Below are 16,190 nucleotides of genomic sequence, written 5' to 3'. Positions count from 1 at the left end.
TCCAAGAGCATGCTTCACATGCATGTGTTGGTCAAAAAACCGACGGAAGAGAAGAAATTGTTGAATAAAGTTATTATTTTAGTTTGAATAATAAAAATAATTTTCGTAGATTCATAACATTACGATTGAACCACTGATGTCACATGGACTATTTTAACGATGTCCTTACTCACTTTCAGGCATATCATGGCTTTCTTGCGTTGCGGTCTATGCAGGGTAAGAAAGCTCTTTGATTATTAAAAATAACTTAATTTGTATTCCGAAGATGAACAAAGGTTTTATGGTTTTCAACAACATGAGGGTAAATAATTAAATAACTTACATTTTTTTGGTGAGCTATGGCTTTAAATAAATGATTGAAGTGTTTTATTGTGAATTTATTTAGAAATTGGCAATTTATTGCTTTATTGGCTACAAAATGAAAATAAATATATGCTTAATGGTATCAGACATAATTGTAACATTCCCTTTGCATTTTAAATGTGAGACACTTTTGGGAAAAAACTGTGCGAAATGCCACAATGGCCAGTCTAACACAGGTTAATTTAGAAAAACAATCTAAAAACAGCAAAGGCAGATACAACAATGCGTCCTGTGTGAACGGTGAAGGGTCACCAAATATATTTAAACCACAATCCAGTGGTAAAGGGGCTCTTGAATTCCTGGAATTATGAGCTGGATTTTAAAATAGTAACAAACATTAAATTCCTAAACCGTACATGGATATCTCAAGGTGGGAAATGGAGCCCTTGGAGTCAGGAACTTGGGGTGTTCAAGTGACCTGCCGTAGTACTGTGTAAACAACACAGTCACGCCAACAATGAACATTCCTTCCTGTAAACACAAATCACTACAAGGTACTGTTGTGACTTTTTTTTTTTTTGGGGGGGGGGGGGGGGGGGGGGGGGTCAATATATTGCATAGGACTATTTTAAAATGTTTTGATTTTTTAATTAAGGTTCAAGTTCATTCCTGTGCTATGGGAGGGTAATTTCCTAAGAGGGCCGCATCTCCCAAGAGGCCTGTTTATGTTGAGTAGAGAAGTGACAAGAGGGCTGCCCTCCTCTTGACAAGTCTTCCTGGATGTCAGCAGTAACTCAGCCTGTCCTGGGAACCCAGCCCTGCACTGCAGGCCTTCGATGGAGACAACAGTGGAAGACCGCACTCACAAGCCAACCTTAACAGTCTGCACCTTCACCACACACGCTGGGCTCTTCAAACGCATGTGTCAGTGTGGCAGGACCACAGACTGAAGCCACGGTGGTGAATGTTTGACGAGTGTTTTCCTACCCACTGTGCTTTCAATGTTTCTCCATAAAGCTTTTAATAGACCAATAAATGCCATCTCCACAAGTGTTATATAACTAAAACGCATGATTAAACCATACTTAACCAAAAGTATTAAAAATGGCTACATAAAATTTCATAAAAAAAAAATTTCTTTCAGAACTAAAGCCTTTGCTATATTGGGAAACATCTGCAGATCTGCATGACATCTGCAGTTTTGAAAGCTCAATTTATTTATTTTTTTACTTGCACAAATAAAATTAATACCATATGTCCACACAAACTCTAAACAATCTTAGATTAGAGATTAGATTAGATTCTCTTATTTTAAGTATGGCACATATTCAACTGGAAAACAACTTTAAAATTTTAAATATAAAAATACTTAACACTCTAAGAGGTTGATTGATATTTCTCTGAAGTAATACGGTGTTTCTAAAAAGGCAATAAAAGATTGTTGCACAGATACTAGTAAAATCTGTATACTGAATGTGTTAATGTTCTTGGTTTGCTGCCAGACAGAGTTTATTATGTGACCAAAATATCAAAGCTAAAAAATGATATACATAATGCAGGTCACGACTCAAGTATCTACAAACTGAAATACACCAGGACTCTTATTTTGAAATATACATGGGCTACTACAGCTGCTTATTATAAAAAAAACGAGGGAGACTAAATGTACACGTTTCAACCATCTATAACAATACAATATAAACACCATAATGTAAATATGTCAATTTATCAACAGTAGATCATGAGTAATCGCTCGGCATAAATGCACGCTATTCATTGATTGTAGAACGGGTAGTGTTTTGACTGTGAATGCTCAGCGCTCAAATTTATTTAATTCAATCACAGCCTTTTGAAGTTTAATAAATCACATTTAGCTGCTTCATGAATCCTGTTTTTGCATCCCCAAATATAAGACCCCTTAAAACGATAATTAATAAATCTGATAAAACTGAATTAAAACATGTTTACGAACAAACTGTGACCCTGCAAATATCATGTTTGAAATATCCAGAGCAATCTGTTTCTGCCTAGCATCAGGTAGTTAAAAAAAGACCACTAATTCATCATAGCATTTACGACAGCTAATTCAGAGGCAACAAAAGGCTGTGGGACCAATTTATGTTCGTTTGAGCACAAGCAAGGCCCCCATAGCTTTTACATCAGCCCTGTGAGATATGGGAAGTTCGTTTCTGGTGAAGATGTTTTGTGTGAAGATATCTAGGCTGTCTGAATCACAACATCTGGTCATTATAAAACAGCAGTAACATGAGTGCTTGATGGAAACCTCGTTTTCTCATGAAATCGATAGAGTCTCAGCTAAGTGCAGCTCTAAGGATGTTACAGTATGTTCAGGGGACCAGATAATATTTCTAAGGATCCTAAAGCTTTTTGAAACTTGATAGTTAAGCCATATTTGAAATACATTAGAAAGGCAGGTTTGTGTTATAATAAATTATTGTCACTGTTGCTTTTCAATGGATTTGTGTTTAATACTCACATTATTGAGTCTTTGCACAAAATAATTGTTTTACATTAAATTTCTCTCTCTCTCTGACGCTATAAAATCAAACAGCCTGTCTTTTACTGATTATAATACCGTTCAAAAGTCTGGGTCCAGTAAAATTACTTTGGTTTGAAAGAAGCTTTATTCAGCAAGGATGCATTTAATTTGATCAAAAACAACAGTATAAAAATATTTTCAAATAAATGCAGTTCTTTGGGACTTTCTATCCACCAAAGAATCCTGAAAAACAAAGTTGTGCTGCTTAACATTTCTGCGAAAACTTTTTTTTAACATTGACAATAGTACGATATGTCAGAATGATTTCTGAAGGATCATGTGACACTGGAGTATTGACTGCTGAAAATCAGCTTTGCACAGTAATAAAGGAATAAATAAAACAAAAACTATAAATTGTTCACTAAATTACTGTTGTACTGTACTGTTTTGTCTCAAATAACTGCATCCTTGGTGACTTTGATTTAAAAACCTTATATGACCCCAAACTTTTGATTGGAAGTTTACCTTAAAAACTTGTGTGCAGTGCCTTCTTGATTTGTAAAAAGACCTGGCTAAAATGATTATGAAAATTCAGAAAATTCTTGAAAGGCATTGTTGAGGTGCAAATGTGGGTGGTCAAGCATTTTTCTAACATCAAAAAGTAGCCCAAGTTAGCAAAACTGTTTTGCTGAATTCAGAACTTCTTCTACATTCCTTTTATCAAGAGATAGAGAGAGAGAGAAAAAAAATAAAATAAATTAAAAAAAAAAAAAGAGTACAGTACATTAAAAACTGGTGATGGAAAACGTAATGTGGAAATCTTTACAGGGCATATTTTAAACAATGCTTACAAATGAATCCTAAAATGCAAAGATGCAAAGTAAACCTGTCAGAACTGAATGGATTTGCTAAACATATGCAACATTATTTTATACAGAGACTGTAAAGTGGCCAATTTATCAAAGGAAAGAATGAGTGCCCAGACATTCCCATTCATGTTGTCAGCAAATATGACGTTCCTTGAGATGCACACTCCGTAGTAAATGACCTTTCAGCTTAAACAAGTGTACAGCTGATGAGATTCATAACAACCTAGACAATTTACTGCCTCTAAAAGCACAAGCTGATTCTCAATTTAAACTACTCCTTTATTTTCCACTTATACATTCAGCGCTCTACTCATATTGTCAATCCTGCCTTGACATCTCTGACAGCCATTTAAGCCCTGAAGACAATCTGCTACTTTGCCACCTCAAGGACACTGTGAACGACAGACGGATGAAGATGAAGTTTTGAAAGACTCACTGATTTGCTGGGGAAGTGCTTTTCATGCATCTCCCTATCACTGTGCTGTGTAAGCGCATCTCATCAAAAAAAAATCTAAAAAAAACAGGCCTCTCTTTATGAGAATCCCAAATTAATTTAGCACATTCATTTTGACTGACTTTATCACAAAGAAGCACTGACACTTCTTCACATTCACTATTTGTTGTAAAGGTAAGGCACACTACATAATAAATTAAGCAATGGTAAAACCTCACATAGTAAGGGAAATGCTCAGAGTAGTGGATAGGGTGCTTAAATACTCAACAGAACCAAAGGAAACGGTTTAATTAGATTTTGTGCTGAGAAGAATGAGTCTAATTTTCAAATATGCAAGTAACCTCACTAAATAACACTTTTAATAAACTTAATTCACCTATGAAAGTGTCACCACACATTGGAAATGGTTTTCTTAAATGAAACTGTAACTCTCCTCACATACAGTATAAGAGAACTGAGAAAATCCTATAAAAACAGACATCAAGTTAATTCAATGGAATTTCTTACAGCTAACTTACTTCAGAAGCAAGCCTGCAATAAAAGTAATATTTTATTTGGACATATGCTAACATTTAAAAGTGTGCAGTGAATCATATTTAAAATATATTAATACCTTTATTAAAGGAGGATACATTAAATTGATTAAAAAAATTGCAGTAAACATTTATAATGTTACAAAATGATGTATAATGTTTTGAACTTTTTATATGTATATTAAACCCTAAAAAAAACTGTATCATCGTTTTCACAAAAAATATTAAGCAGCACAACTATTTTCAGCACTGGTAATAATAAATGCATCATGAGCACCAAATCAGCATGTCAGAATGATTTTTAAAGGATCATGTGACACTGAAGACTGGAGTAATGGCTGCTGAAAATTCAGCTTTGCCAACATGGGAACAAGTCAATTAAAAAAAATATATTGAAATAATATTTGGAAATGCATTCTGATCAAATAAACTCAAGATGGTGTGTTGAACTGGTTGGAAAAACAAGATGTGAATATCGTTCTATGCAGCAGCACACCCAACAATCTTAACTTGTATTCTCCACAAAGTCTGTCATGTTGTTCAAAAACACATTAAATCTGCATCACTACCTTGGGTGTGTATTTATTTTCTAATTATGGAAAGTTCCTACAGACCTGAAAATCCCCCAAAAATAAAGATGATTCAATGTTGTTCTGATGCAAACAAAGTAATTTAACCGATTGCATGCAATGAAAATATGTTGTGAAAGAAATTCAGTAAGTAAGTTGAGAATTAGCTCATTTCAATGAAGTGAACTGAAGAGGAAGCAAAGCTCTGTTTCTTGAGTGTTAACTGAACGAGTTGAGCTAAAAACTCGACTGGAACTTACTGGTCATGTCTGGTGTCAGGGACACTGCGGTCCATTCGGAGTTTGTCACTCTCTACCTGGTTGAACTTGTTGCGGGCGTAGGGATCCTGCCCTGGCCTCACCACTGTAGCTCCCACGTACAGGTCCTGGTCAAAGTCCTGCCACCTAACCTTCCCTGAAAAAGTAGCAAAAATTATTAAACACTGGATGTCAGACAAAAAACTAAAAAACAAAAGAACATCTAGATCTTAGACCATATACATTTTGATTTTCTTGTCATTTTTATTACAAAAAGGCTCACTTTTACACAGAGTACAAATAAATCAAATACTGTGAATGATGGCTTAAACATACTGAGTAGGCTACTTTCCATTCGAACAACTCTGAAACTATCAATTTGGCAGTAAGCACATATCCAAAGACAGTTATATCACTCTAGACATTAGGCTTGTCATTTACCAAAGACAAATGTCCACACAATAGTATAAAGAACAAAAGGTGTACTCCTCATGTTTCTTAGAAACATCTTTCTTTAGCCAAGACAAAAACCCTGAATGCACTGCTACCCATTATTACATTATAAATCAGAGTCACCCAAAAGACCGTGAAAGGAGCTAGCTTGACATCTTTAGTTGATACCAACTCAGGTGAATCTGTCAAAGAAGACATTTGCCTAATGATAATATATGAGGATATTTGCCAAATGGAGCCAGTCCATAACAGCCTGCCTAAAATGATTTCCCAACCAAAAGCTTAGATTTTCTTCAACAAAAAGTGTTGTTTTTCTATTTTGATGTTAGTCACATCCCACGGTAACATGGCAGTAGTCAACGTTGTCATTGAGTTAAACGGCAGAGATGGCTACGATGATATTTAGACCTCAGAAACGTGGCAGAATTCGATTATGTTATCCATCATTACAAAAGACTAGAAGCAATTAATTTAGCAGGGTTCTGGCAAACGTCTTCTGCATTATAATTTGGCCGACCTGAGTGAGAAATGCATGCCACTGATGCCAGCTATCCAACAGAGCGCTAACATTGATTTAAAGGCCAAGACCACTGCCACGGGAATTGTTAATGAACAAGGGACAACATTTCAAATTAGGAGCAGAACCGAAAGGAAAAGCCAAACTCTTAGATATGATTTATAAGTCTTTACCATTTCATTATACACTACACCAAAAGTGTAGTGCACAATCTGCACAAATATATATATATAAAAAAAAAACGGTTACAGTGTGAACTTTAATAAGAGCACATTTTGTTTTGTAGTGTATACCCTTGTCTTTTTAACGTACGCGTCCCAATGGATCCAAACCAGAATCCTTAAGGTGAAATCAAATACTCTGAAGTGCAATAACCGGGGATCATTTGTCAACATTATGAAACCCATAAATGTCGCTGAAAGGTATTAAAGGGGACATGCGCTCAATTCTGCCATCTAATCTTGTTAAACATGCAAAGACAGCATAAAAGATTCATTCAAGCAGATGAAGAGTCTCTGTGTTTAAGCCATTTGGGAGAATTCAAAAGTTTAACTTTCATCAGCAAAAAATACTGGCATTTTACTATAACGCTGCACCCTAGAATCAGGTGATTTAAATGTAAAAAGCAAGATTCAGGTAAATCAAAATGCATAGACAGTCAATAGATCAACGTTATGCTAATGAAAGCTCAGGTTAATTATCCTGAACTGCAATGCACCAAATGCACTGATCCACCAAAGGGTGACAGCCACATTTATAACAGCCCTGTCACACAATTTAAAAGTTCACCTTCTGCGATGGCTGGGATGGAACGATTAGAAAAAGGTCATCTCTATAGCTCAGGCCTGCAAATTTAAGGTAAAAAAAGATGCCCAGATTGCCCACAGAAAGTTAGAGTAAAGAATCAAAGTCTGGCATCTCCAATGCAAAAGTACAACACAGCTGAAAGCTCAACGAGAACACACAGAAAACACAAACTCTCCTTGTGCGAGGTCGATAGCTCGTCCCACGGCAGAGGACTGTAGGGCTGTCATCAGACTAATTAGCTGCTCAAAGAAGAACAGAGCGTCTCAGCTGCGACCTCCACACTTCACTTGATACTGTAAGAATCTAGACAAAGTGCTCTGCAACACACAAACACTACATGATCTATTCCTCAATCCTACCCACAGTGAGCACACACTTTAGGCTTGGTTGCAAAATTTAATATACATTTAATATTACAAACATTTCCAGAAGTCTTTTTTATAATAGACCTTCTTGATTTAATTTAATACCAAACAATTATTCTAAATAAATGTGTTACATCATGATTTGAATCCAAAAGAACTTTGGATGGAAAAAAATGTTTAAAATTCTTTTCTGTCATATCTGTATCATATTAACTACTGTAAATATTTGAAAGTTCTTAATTTATCTTAAACTTAAAAATTTTCACTGTTATATATATATATATATATATATATATATATATATATATATATATATATATATGTGTGTGTGTGTGTGTGTGTGTGTGTGTGTGTGTGTGTGTGTGTGTGTTAGGGCTGCACGATATTGGGAAAAAATGACATTGCGATATTTAATTTTTCTGCAATATATATTGCGATATGAAATCGAATCAATTTTTTTCTTACAAACAAAAATGAGGCGAGCACACTTACATTCTCATTTTAAATGATTTAAATATCAACACCATCGTGTCAATTGATTAATATGCACGAGGGAGAAAGAGCAAGACTGCGCTCGTGTTGTTTAAAGATGGTGAGCATGCGGCCTTGGCTCGCTCTCTCTCTCTCTCTCTGTCTCTCGCCCCCTCTCAAGGAGAGGGTGACTTATGAGGACATAACCCATGTCCTCATTTTTCAAAATGCTTTTAAATCATACAGAATTAGTTTTTTTTTTTGAGAAAGTAAAAATGCACAAAGTTTCCTGTGAGGGTTAAGGTTAGGTGTAGGGTTGGTGAAGGGCGATAGAATATACAATTTGTACAGTATAAAAACAATCACGCCTGTAGGATGTCCCCACTTTTCACAGAAACAAACGCAAGCGTGAGTGTGTGTGTGTGTGTGTGCGCGCGCGCTGTGACTCAAAAGAAGTTGTGCCTCTGAATCATAAACTGAACCAATTATTCAACTCACTTCCTAAGTGATTCAGCTCCGATAACTCACTCGCTCTCTCAACTACAGGTTATTGCTTGGAAATGACCCGAGAATGAAAATGCTAATTGTATGGTTATTTGTTTTCAAGTTTTTTTTTATTTCCATGTTCCTCGAAAGGAACAGGGGGACAAAAAAATATATATAAATCCGGAACAACATGAGGTGAGCAGATGGCAATTTTAGGCACACTATCACTTTAAATCTGTTCTCTTAATTATTACAGATGAAATCAGGTACTCCTGGGTGAGTGCTCTGCTTCGCGGAAATCTTTTGGGTGACCTAAATTACAAGAGTAACACATGGAAACAACAAACTACTGATGATTCCCCGAAACAGTGCCTGGGAGAACAACGACAGATAGCAAACATTGTAAAGCATGCAACGACACATGAATCTAATCTGGTGTTTATGACAAATTTAATAGAACAGCTCTCAATGGACCACAGCTCCGGAGTGACTGCATAGAAACTAATGAGCTAAATAAATAATGCATTTGCAACCTTACTACAATACAGCTTTTAAATGCAGCAAGTCTATAAAAAGCGTGTTAATATCGAAGGCTTAATGTATCAGGCAGCCCAGTTTGGTTGGATCACAAAGGAGAACATTACCAAAAGGGAATAAAGTGTGAAGACTGAGTTCTTGCCTTAGGGCCAGTTATAAAGTCCCTCACAAATCACTCATGCATTTTTCTACACCTACTTCTGCAGTAAACCTCAGGTTAAGTTCTGGGAGAAGAAAAACCTGATGCCCTGTTTTGCGCAAGCTGTTCATTAAAAGTCCATCTTTGAGCGTTTCCCTGAGAAAAAACTCCATTATTCATCTGGGATGGAAAAGGAAGCTTGAATTATGAGAGTTGGTTAATCCTGACATGAGCTGATTATGCACATGGGTTGTCAGGTTGGCTCTTACCTGGAGGAAGGGTCTCTAGGCTGTGGGCTTTGTCATCTGCATTGCTGTGTGATTGAATTCTGTTTGAATTAATGCCACTCCAATCATCCTGCCAAAGAGAGGAACAGATCATGAGCTAAAAAGTTAAAATGCCAACTAAATAACAAATTCAAGAGAAACTGGTTATGAGCTAACGGTCAGAGCTGTTGTAGCAAGTCAGTGGTGTCTTTGGTACTATAGTAAAACATTCATACATTTGACTCCAAGAGGACAGAAGATCTTTTCTGCCAAATTAGTCCAAACCTAAAAAACTCAAGAGATTACTTCAAATCTAATTTATTCTATTCAGTCTAGTTGCTGTAGTAACCGTAGAACTTATGACCAGGAGCTTGTGCTGTGTTGCATCTCTTTTTCTCTCCTGGTGAGTTTTGATTATATCCACTCGTTTGCTTTTAAGGGGAAATCAAGCAGCAGCTAATCAACTAAGATTAAATTAAATTAAACTAAATTAAATAAAAAACTGCTACAATCACAATTACAGATGATAAAGTTGGAAACAATGATTGGTTTAACAATGAAATTAAATTAAAGCAATTGGTAAATATAATCACATTACTCATTAAGTTTAATGTATATTCACGAGAAAATAGAAGTCAAGAATAAACATTAAAAAGCAATACATAATTATACCAAATGTTTTCACATTATTATTAGGACCAAACACAAACCACAACAATTAAGTGGCCAAATGCTGACAATGAAAACAACTCTTTTGCCTATTATGGTAATCTTTATGACAAGCAGAAAACCTGAGGCCCTGTTTTGTGCAAGCTGTTCCTTAACGTCCATTCTGAGTGCTTTCTGATGACTTTTCCCAGAGCCTGCAAGCCTTTTAGACTAGTCTGTAATCTGTAGATGCGAAGTTATTATCATTCTCTAACTTCACCACATTTTATTGTTAGCAGCATGTAACCAAAAGAGTTTGAACATGGAAAAATGAAGAAATGAGGTTACAAACGGTCATTTATAAAGAATTTTAACCATGAACATGTTTGTTCAAACTCCTTTGGTTACATGCTAATAAACAATGAAGGCAGGGTTTAACTTGTGTTTACAATCTAAAGAAACTAGTTTACAAGACTGGCTGGTTTTCTATTGTCAAATAGAAACATTCTGTGTCAAATCAACTAGAGGTCCCCAGTTCAAATTTCTGATTTTGCTAATATATTTTCTGAAGACAGACATACATGTATAGTGATGAAAACCGACATATTAAATGCGGTGGATGAATATTTATCAAGTGATAAAAATGGCCATTTTCACCTGAGATTCAGAGCCAAATGACTTTAGAGAGATGGCAGCACCGTAATGTTATTTTTACATTGGAAAATGGTCAGTCTGTTATTAAAATACAGTATATTGACTTCAGTCATCTTTGTTGCACTATGTGCCAATGGTTACCATTCAAAAATGGGGAAACAGCAAGTTTTTTTCTCCAAAGTTTGCATGTCTGTAACTCAAGAAGTATTAATGTCCTTTTAGATATTGGGTCTTAAACTTTGCTTTTGAGATCTTCAATTTTTAGGCCATATATGCTTCAGTTCCAGAGATATTGGAATTTTAATATGGCTCCAGGAGTAAAATGTTAAATATTCAGTGGTCAAAATCTAAATGTGGGTCAATTTGCAAAAATATGATACTTCTTTTCTTTTAAAGATGAATGTCTGATTATTATTATTTTTTTTCTACATTTGGTTGATTTGACACAGAATGACCCTAGTATTATTTAATAATCTTATATTCATACAGCTCCTAAATTGGTACAAAGAAACATGAAATTCCACTGGTACCAACTACTGAAAGTTTGGTATTGTGAAAACCAAACAGACCGTGAATGCAAGAAAGCCTGAGCAGACATTATTCCCACTAAACCAGGGCATACCATGGCCACGAGCCAACAGAAAGCTGGTGAAGATTACCCAATCTACAGAAGGCTTTGGCATCAACAAAACAGACATTTCATTTCAGCTCCCTTGATAACAAATGTCGGAAAATACGGGTATTCTGTCAATCGTGCAAAGGCCAAGCCCATGAGTAACAAACAACCACAAAACAAAACACAGAGCTAGTAATAATTCACACCAACCCTCTGCCAAGGTCAGCAGTAAATAAATGTGCAGTCTGGACAGGCAGGGCAGATTGGGGTTGCAGAGCCACTTCCAAAGCCCAATTGGACCAGCGTCTGGTCCACCATCCCAGGAAAACATGATTAAGACACAAATGTTCCACTATAAAAAATTAATAAATATAATCCCTTATGACTATTTTATACACAACATAATATTAAGTGTTAGTGCCTCAAATCAACACTTCAGCAAAAGGAGATCAACTACGTCAAATCTGTTAGAGCCACTGGCATGGATCAATGATTTTAATATAAGACAAGTAATGTTAGAATGCCCAGCGCTATAACAACTCCAATCATTGTGGTGCCTTTGCAGATTTTTTAAGCAAAGCCCGAGTTTTCACTGACCCAGATTGTGATTAATTTTAGGGAATTCTGGCTCTTGGGTCAGCAGGGCGAGGGAGCAGGTGTGAGAGAACACGGAGAACAGAGGAACGTCCTGCCAAGCTTCAGGGAGCTTCCCCTCAGCAGCTGGTCTTCTTCTACAGCTCAAGACCCATTCAAGCTACTGGCAATGACATGCCAGATAACCAAGTTTAGTGCTCAGAGCACTTGAAATTTGCAATCTCTCTCCATTCATCATTTCACGTTATGAGAGGTTCAGGTTTTAATGTCCTGCTACAACTTAGATTTTTCTGGCTAAATATCCAAGGCATAGATCCTGTGATTTCTGAAATGTCAGCTATAATATATGCTAAACAAACCCCCCTGTTGTAGTTTATACACTCAATTTAAACCATTCAGTGTTACCAAGATAATAAAGAATATTTGATTGACCATTTACCTGAATGCAAAAAAAATAAGCGTCTCAATAACCAAAAACTATAATAAGCTGGTTGACCGATTACATTTCCAATTGTCAAATTCTCCATTTTTAAAATTGAGATTTAGCTTACGGGAAAAATAACTAGTAGAACGCCTCTAAATATTTTAAAACAACATTTTCTAAAGTATGTATCCTTGAAATGTGAGAAACCCTATTCATGAAAAGTGCCACTTAAGAGTTGCGAAACTGCAGAAAGCAGATGTTTCTTAACACTTCTTTGGTCAATTCACCGTTTGCCATATTTAAACACCAAACTGCTATGACAAGGTCACTGCTATAAATTAAATTTAAGTACAGGGAGCATCATCAATTATTAAAACCTTATTAAAATAACTTTAGGCAGAAATGAGGGGAGTATGGCAACATTTTTTACGCAAGCGACTGCTGTCATCATCAGCTGCCAGGAATGCGTAGAAGATGCAATTCACCTCAGCACAAAATAAAAGGACCATTTCATCCCTTCATTACTGTGTGCTACAGGGTGGAACAAATGAGTTTCCACAGTGCTGTGGTACAACAGGATCAGAGCACACACTCGCAATCCATGGTTGGGTGTCAAAACAAATCAAAAACATTTTTCATCACAGCTCAATGCACAACGTCATACATTTTGACAAACCCATATGTGAGGGATACATTTCAATGCGGTAAAAACTGCTTCGACCACATATATCACTTGACACTTCCTAAAATAATCTTGTTAATACCATGCGCTGCCAAGACAGAAAGAGTGAAGCAATTAACAGGCATTTTTCATTTACATCAAAATGTAATATATTGAGCAAAGTAATCAGTGCATTTACCCCAACCACTGACTACTGAGTGGAGAGCACAGGTGAGGAACGATTTAATGCTACATTCTAGTATATAGCTTGAAAATGTTCATTTTTGGGTGAACTAATCCTTTAAATAAGTGTACATTGGTGGCTTTAAAAATTAACAAAGGGGCATTTTTTAAATTAAAACTGCTTTCTCCTTACAAAGTAGGCTCTGTAATGGACAAATGGATGTAAATATTAGTAATGCTAGTACTTAGAAATCCAAACACATTTTACTGCTTGATCCTTCCAACAGCTCTGGTCCTAAACTGTTGTTTTTGAGGCAAAAGGGTTTGCTCTGTGTTTTCTGTCCAGCTGTGCCATTGCATCATGTGTCGGAGTGTGTATGACTTGTGTTAGACTGCCAGTTACCACCTGACACGACAACTCCCCATAGACGGAAAAACTCCAGGCAGGTTCAGCCTCACCTGCTGAGACAATTATTCAACCCAGTCACACCCAGAAACCAGCAGTCATGCTGTGAACTGGGAACGAAATGAGTCACGGTCTGGCCTCGCACTCCAAGAAGGTGAAAGAGAGCTTAATTAAAGATTCAATTTGATCAGTGATGGGAAACCTTCAAAGCATTGACAGCTGAATTAAATTATATATCCTGCCACACAATCTCCAAAGTTCTGAAGAAGGCTGGGACACACACACACACACACACACACACACACACACACACACACGCTTAAATTCTTAATCTTTGTGGCATTTTAAAATCATCAGACTGTAAAATTAACCCAAATGAACAGGATGTATGCAAAAATGCAGCACCAGAAGCACGATCCTATGTTATACAAACATTTCTCAATTATCTTCTTCATATGTATTCCGGATGCAAAATTAAAAATCATAGTTAACCAAAATATCATGGGGGAAAAAGTCCAGCACTGACTGCTCAATGTATTTTAAAAGGGAAAGAACTACTTTCACATACAGCATCACAAATTTAAGTCCTGTATTCAATATACTCCATTAAAGAATCCTACGGTGAATCATCAACTCAGTAGTGTACCATCCCATCGCCACACTATTTTAGATTTCATTTCATTTAATGTAATAAAGTCTTTGAGCCAATGACAAAGTATGGTACTGAATGTCAGACCATACAAGCACTCTGGCTCCAACAAATCTGGTACCTAAGGTGTGTTACTGTACCTTGACATCACACGTCAATGACTCACCAAGTACTTTACTCATCAATTTCTAACCAAATGTTTTTTGTTTTTATCTTTAGGTGGACCTTACTAAGTAAGACCAGAAGCTGTTCCTGTTCAGCATGACTCATGCTTCAATCAGCAGTTTCCTTCATGATGCATGGAGCTCTTATTTTATATTAGGCATATGCAAGTATCAAATCTTCATGTTGCAATTAATTACTAATAATTTTATCACAATATATGGTATTATCATGATATTGAAATTTAGTTGCAAAAAAAAAAAAAAAGTATTGTTATAATACAGTGTAACAGGTTTAATAACAAAAATAACTAAACATTTATACACAAAGCAATACACAAAAAAATTACAATTTTTACACAGATTAAAGTGCAAAAGAATTATAAAGACTATTAGGTAGCACTTTACAATAATATTGCATAAACATTAACGATGAACAAGTTATTAATCTTGGTTTAAAAAAAAAAAAAAACTTGGTTCATGTTAGCTCATTAAAAAAAAAATACCATTGCCACTTTTTATTTTAATGTGTTATTAAATATTGGAATTATATAAGATTAATGAATGTTTAGAATAATTTTTTATTGGTATTTTGTGTTAATCAATGAATAAACTGATGTTAACTAATTAATCCCTAATGTCAAGAGTGACTAAACAATAAAAATAAACCAAAACACTTTGAAACAATATCTAGGGCAGTGGCTATCAACCCCTCAGCCCGTCACAAACTCAAATACGGTCCACCATGCTGAACAAAAAAAATAAATTACTTTCAGTTTGACAATACATTTCAAAATGTAATAAATATCATCTATAATGTTTTTACGTAAAATAATTTAGTTTTTCATAATATTTAGGCTATATTATAAATCTGGTTGGTTTGTATTGGTGACGTAAGATGTAAATGATATGCAAGGCCTGTTAAGACTTGCTTTGGACCATAGTGTGGCCCAGTAAAAAAAAAAAAAGACTGAGAACCATGTTGCAGTCCAGATTAAAATGTTAAGAGGTTTAAAGAAAAATAGCTTATTAAGCCTAAATATTTAATTATTTGGCTCTGTAATCTAAATCATTTAAATAGGTTTCAAAAAGTAGGCAGCTGCTGCTTATTTATGGGGATTCTGGGGTAATGGCTGCATTTCTGATGTTCAGCGCCATCTGCTGTCAGAGAGTGAATGCCGTTTCATCCAGATCGTCTCATGCGCTCACTCCACCATGTGTTTCTCATCCGTGCTTGTATAATTCAGAGTGCACCCCCGTCTTATATAGCGTTGTTGAGCATTGTGACCAGTTGACAGGAAAAATTCTTATAATGGATAAAAGATTCGAAATAACTATTTGAAAGTGCCCATGATTACAAAACTGTGCATGTTCATTATCGTGACATCACACATTACCGAATACCGGCACGTGTCTATTGTAAACACAAGGATTTCTATTGTGCTTATGTTGTACTGTTATAAATGCATTAAGCATAATGGAGAGAGCGCTGGTCCTGTGTTTGTACACCTACTTTACTCTGCTAATTATGAAACGTTTTAATAGCAAATAAAAAGCAATTTTTTTCTCTCTTGAAACCATCTGAGAACTAAGCATTCTAGATATTATACTACACAAGATAATAATAGTTCAGCAGATGTCTATTAATGAGTAAGTCTCAGTGAAAGA

At 35.7% G+C, this 16,190-nt stretch overlaps 1 protein-coding gene across 2 annotated transcripts in view; it reads right to left on the bottom strand.

Annotated features, from left to right (window-relative positions):
• The window catches only part of galnt2 (UDP-N-acetyl-alpha-D-galactosamine:polypeptide N-acetylgalactosaminyltransferase 2), a 70,783-nt gene that overhangs the window by 24,778 nt on the left and 29,815 nt on the right, over window positions 1-16,190 (bottom strand). For both annotated transcript variants that reach the window (XM_026223997.1, XM_026223998.1), the window contains exons 2-3: window positions 9,530-9,617; window positions 5,489-5,642 (exon numbers count right to left, since the gene is read on the bottom strand). In XM_026223997.1, coding sequence (XP_026079782.1) covers window positions 5,489-5,642; window positions 9,530-9,617 — 242 coding nt within the window. The remainder of the gene's footprint in view (window positions 1-5,488; window positions 5,643-9,529; window positions 9,618-16,190) is intronic.

Source organism: Carassius auratus, chromosome 38, assembly GCF_003368295.1.
Source record: "Carassius auratus strain Wakin chromosome 38, ASM336829v1, whole genome shotgun sequence".
NCBI classification, from domain to species: domain Eukaryota; kingdom Metazoa; phylum Chordata; class Actinopteri; order Cypriniformes; family Cyprinidae; genus Carassius; species Carassius auratus.
The sequence above is the reverse complement of the archived record's forward strand: the minus strand, read 5'-3'. Positions and strand labels throughout refer to the sequence as shown.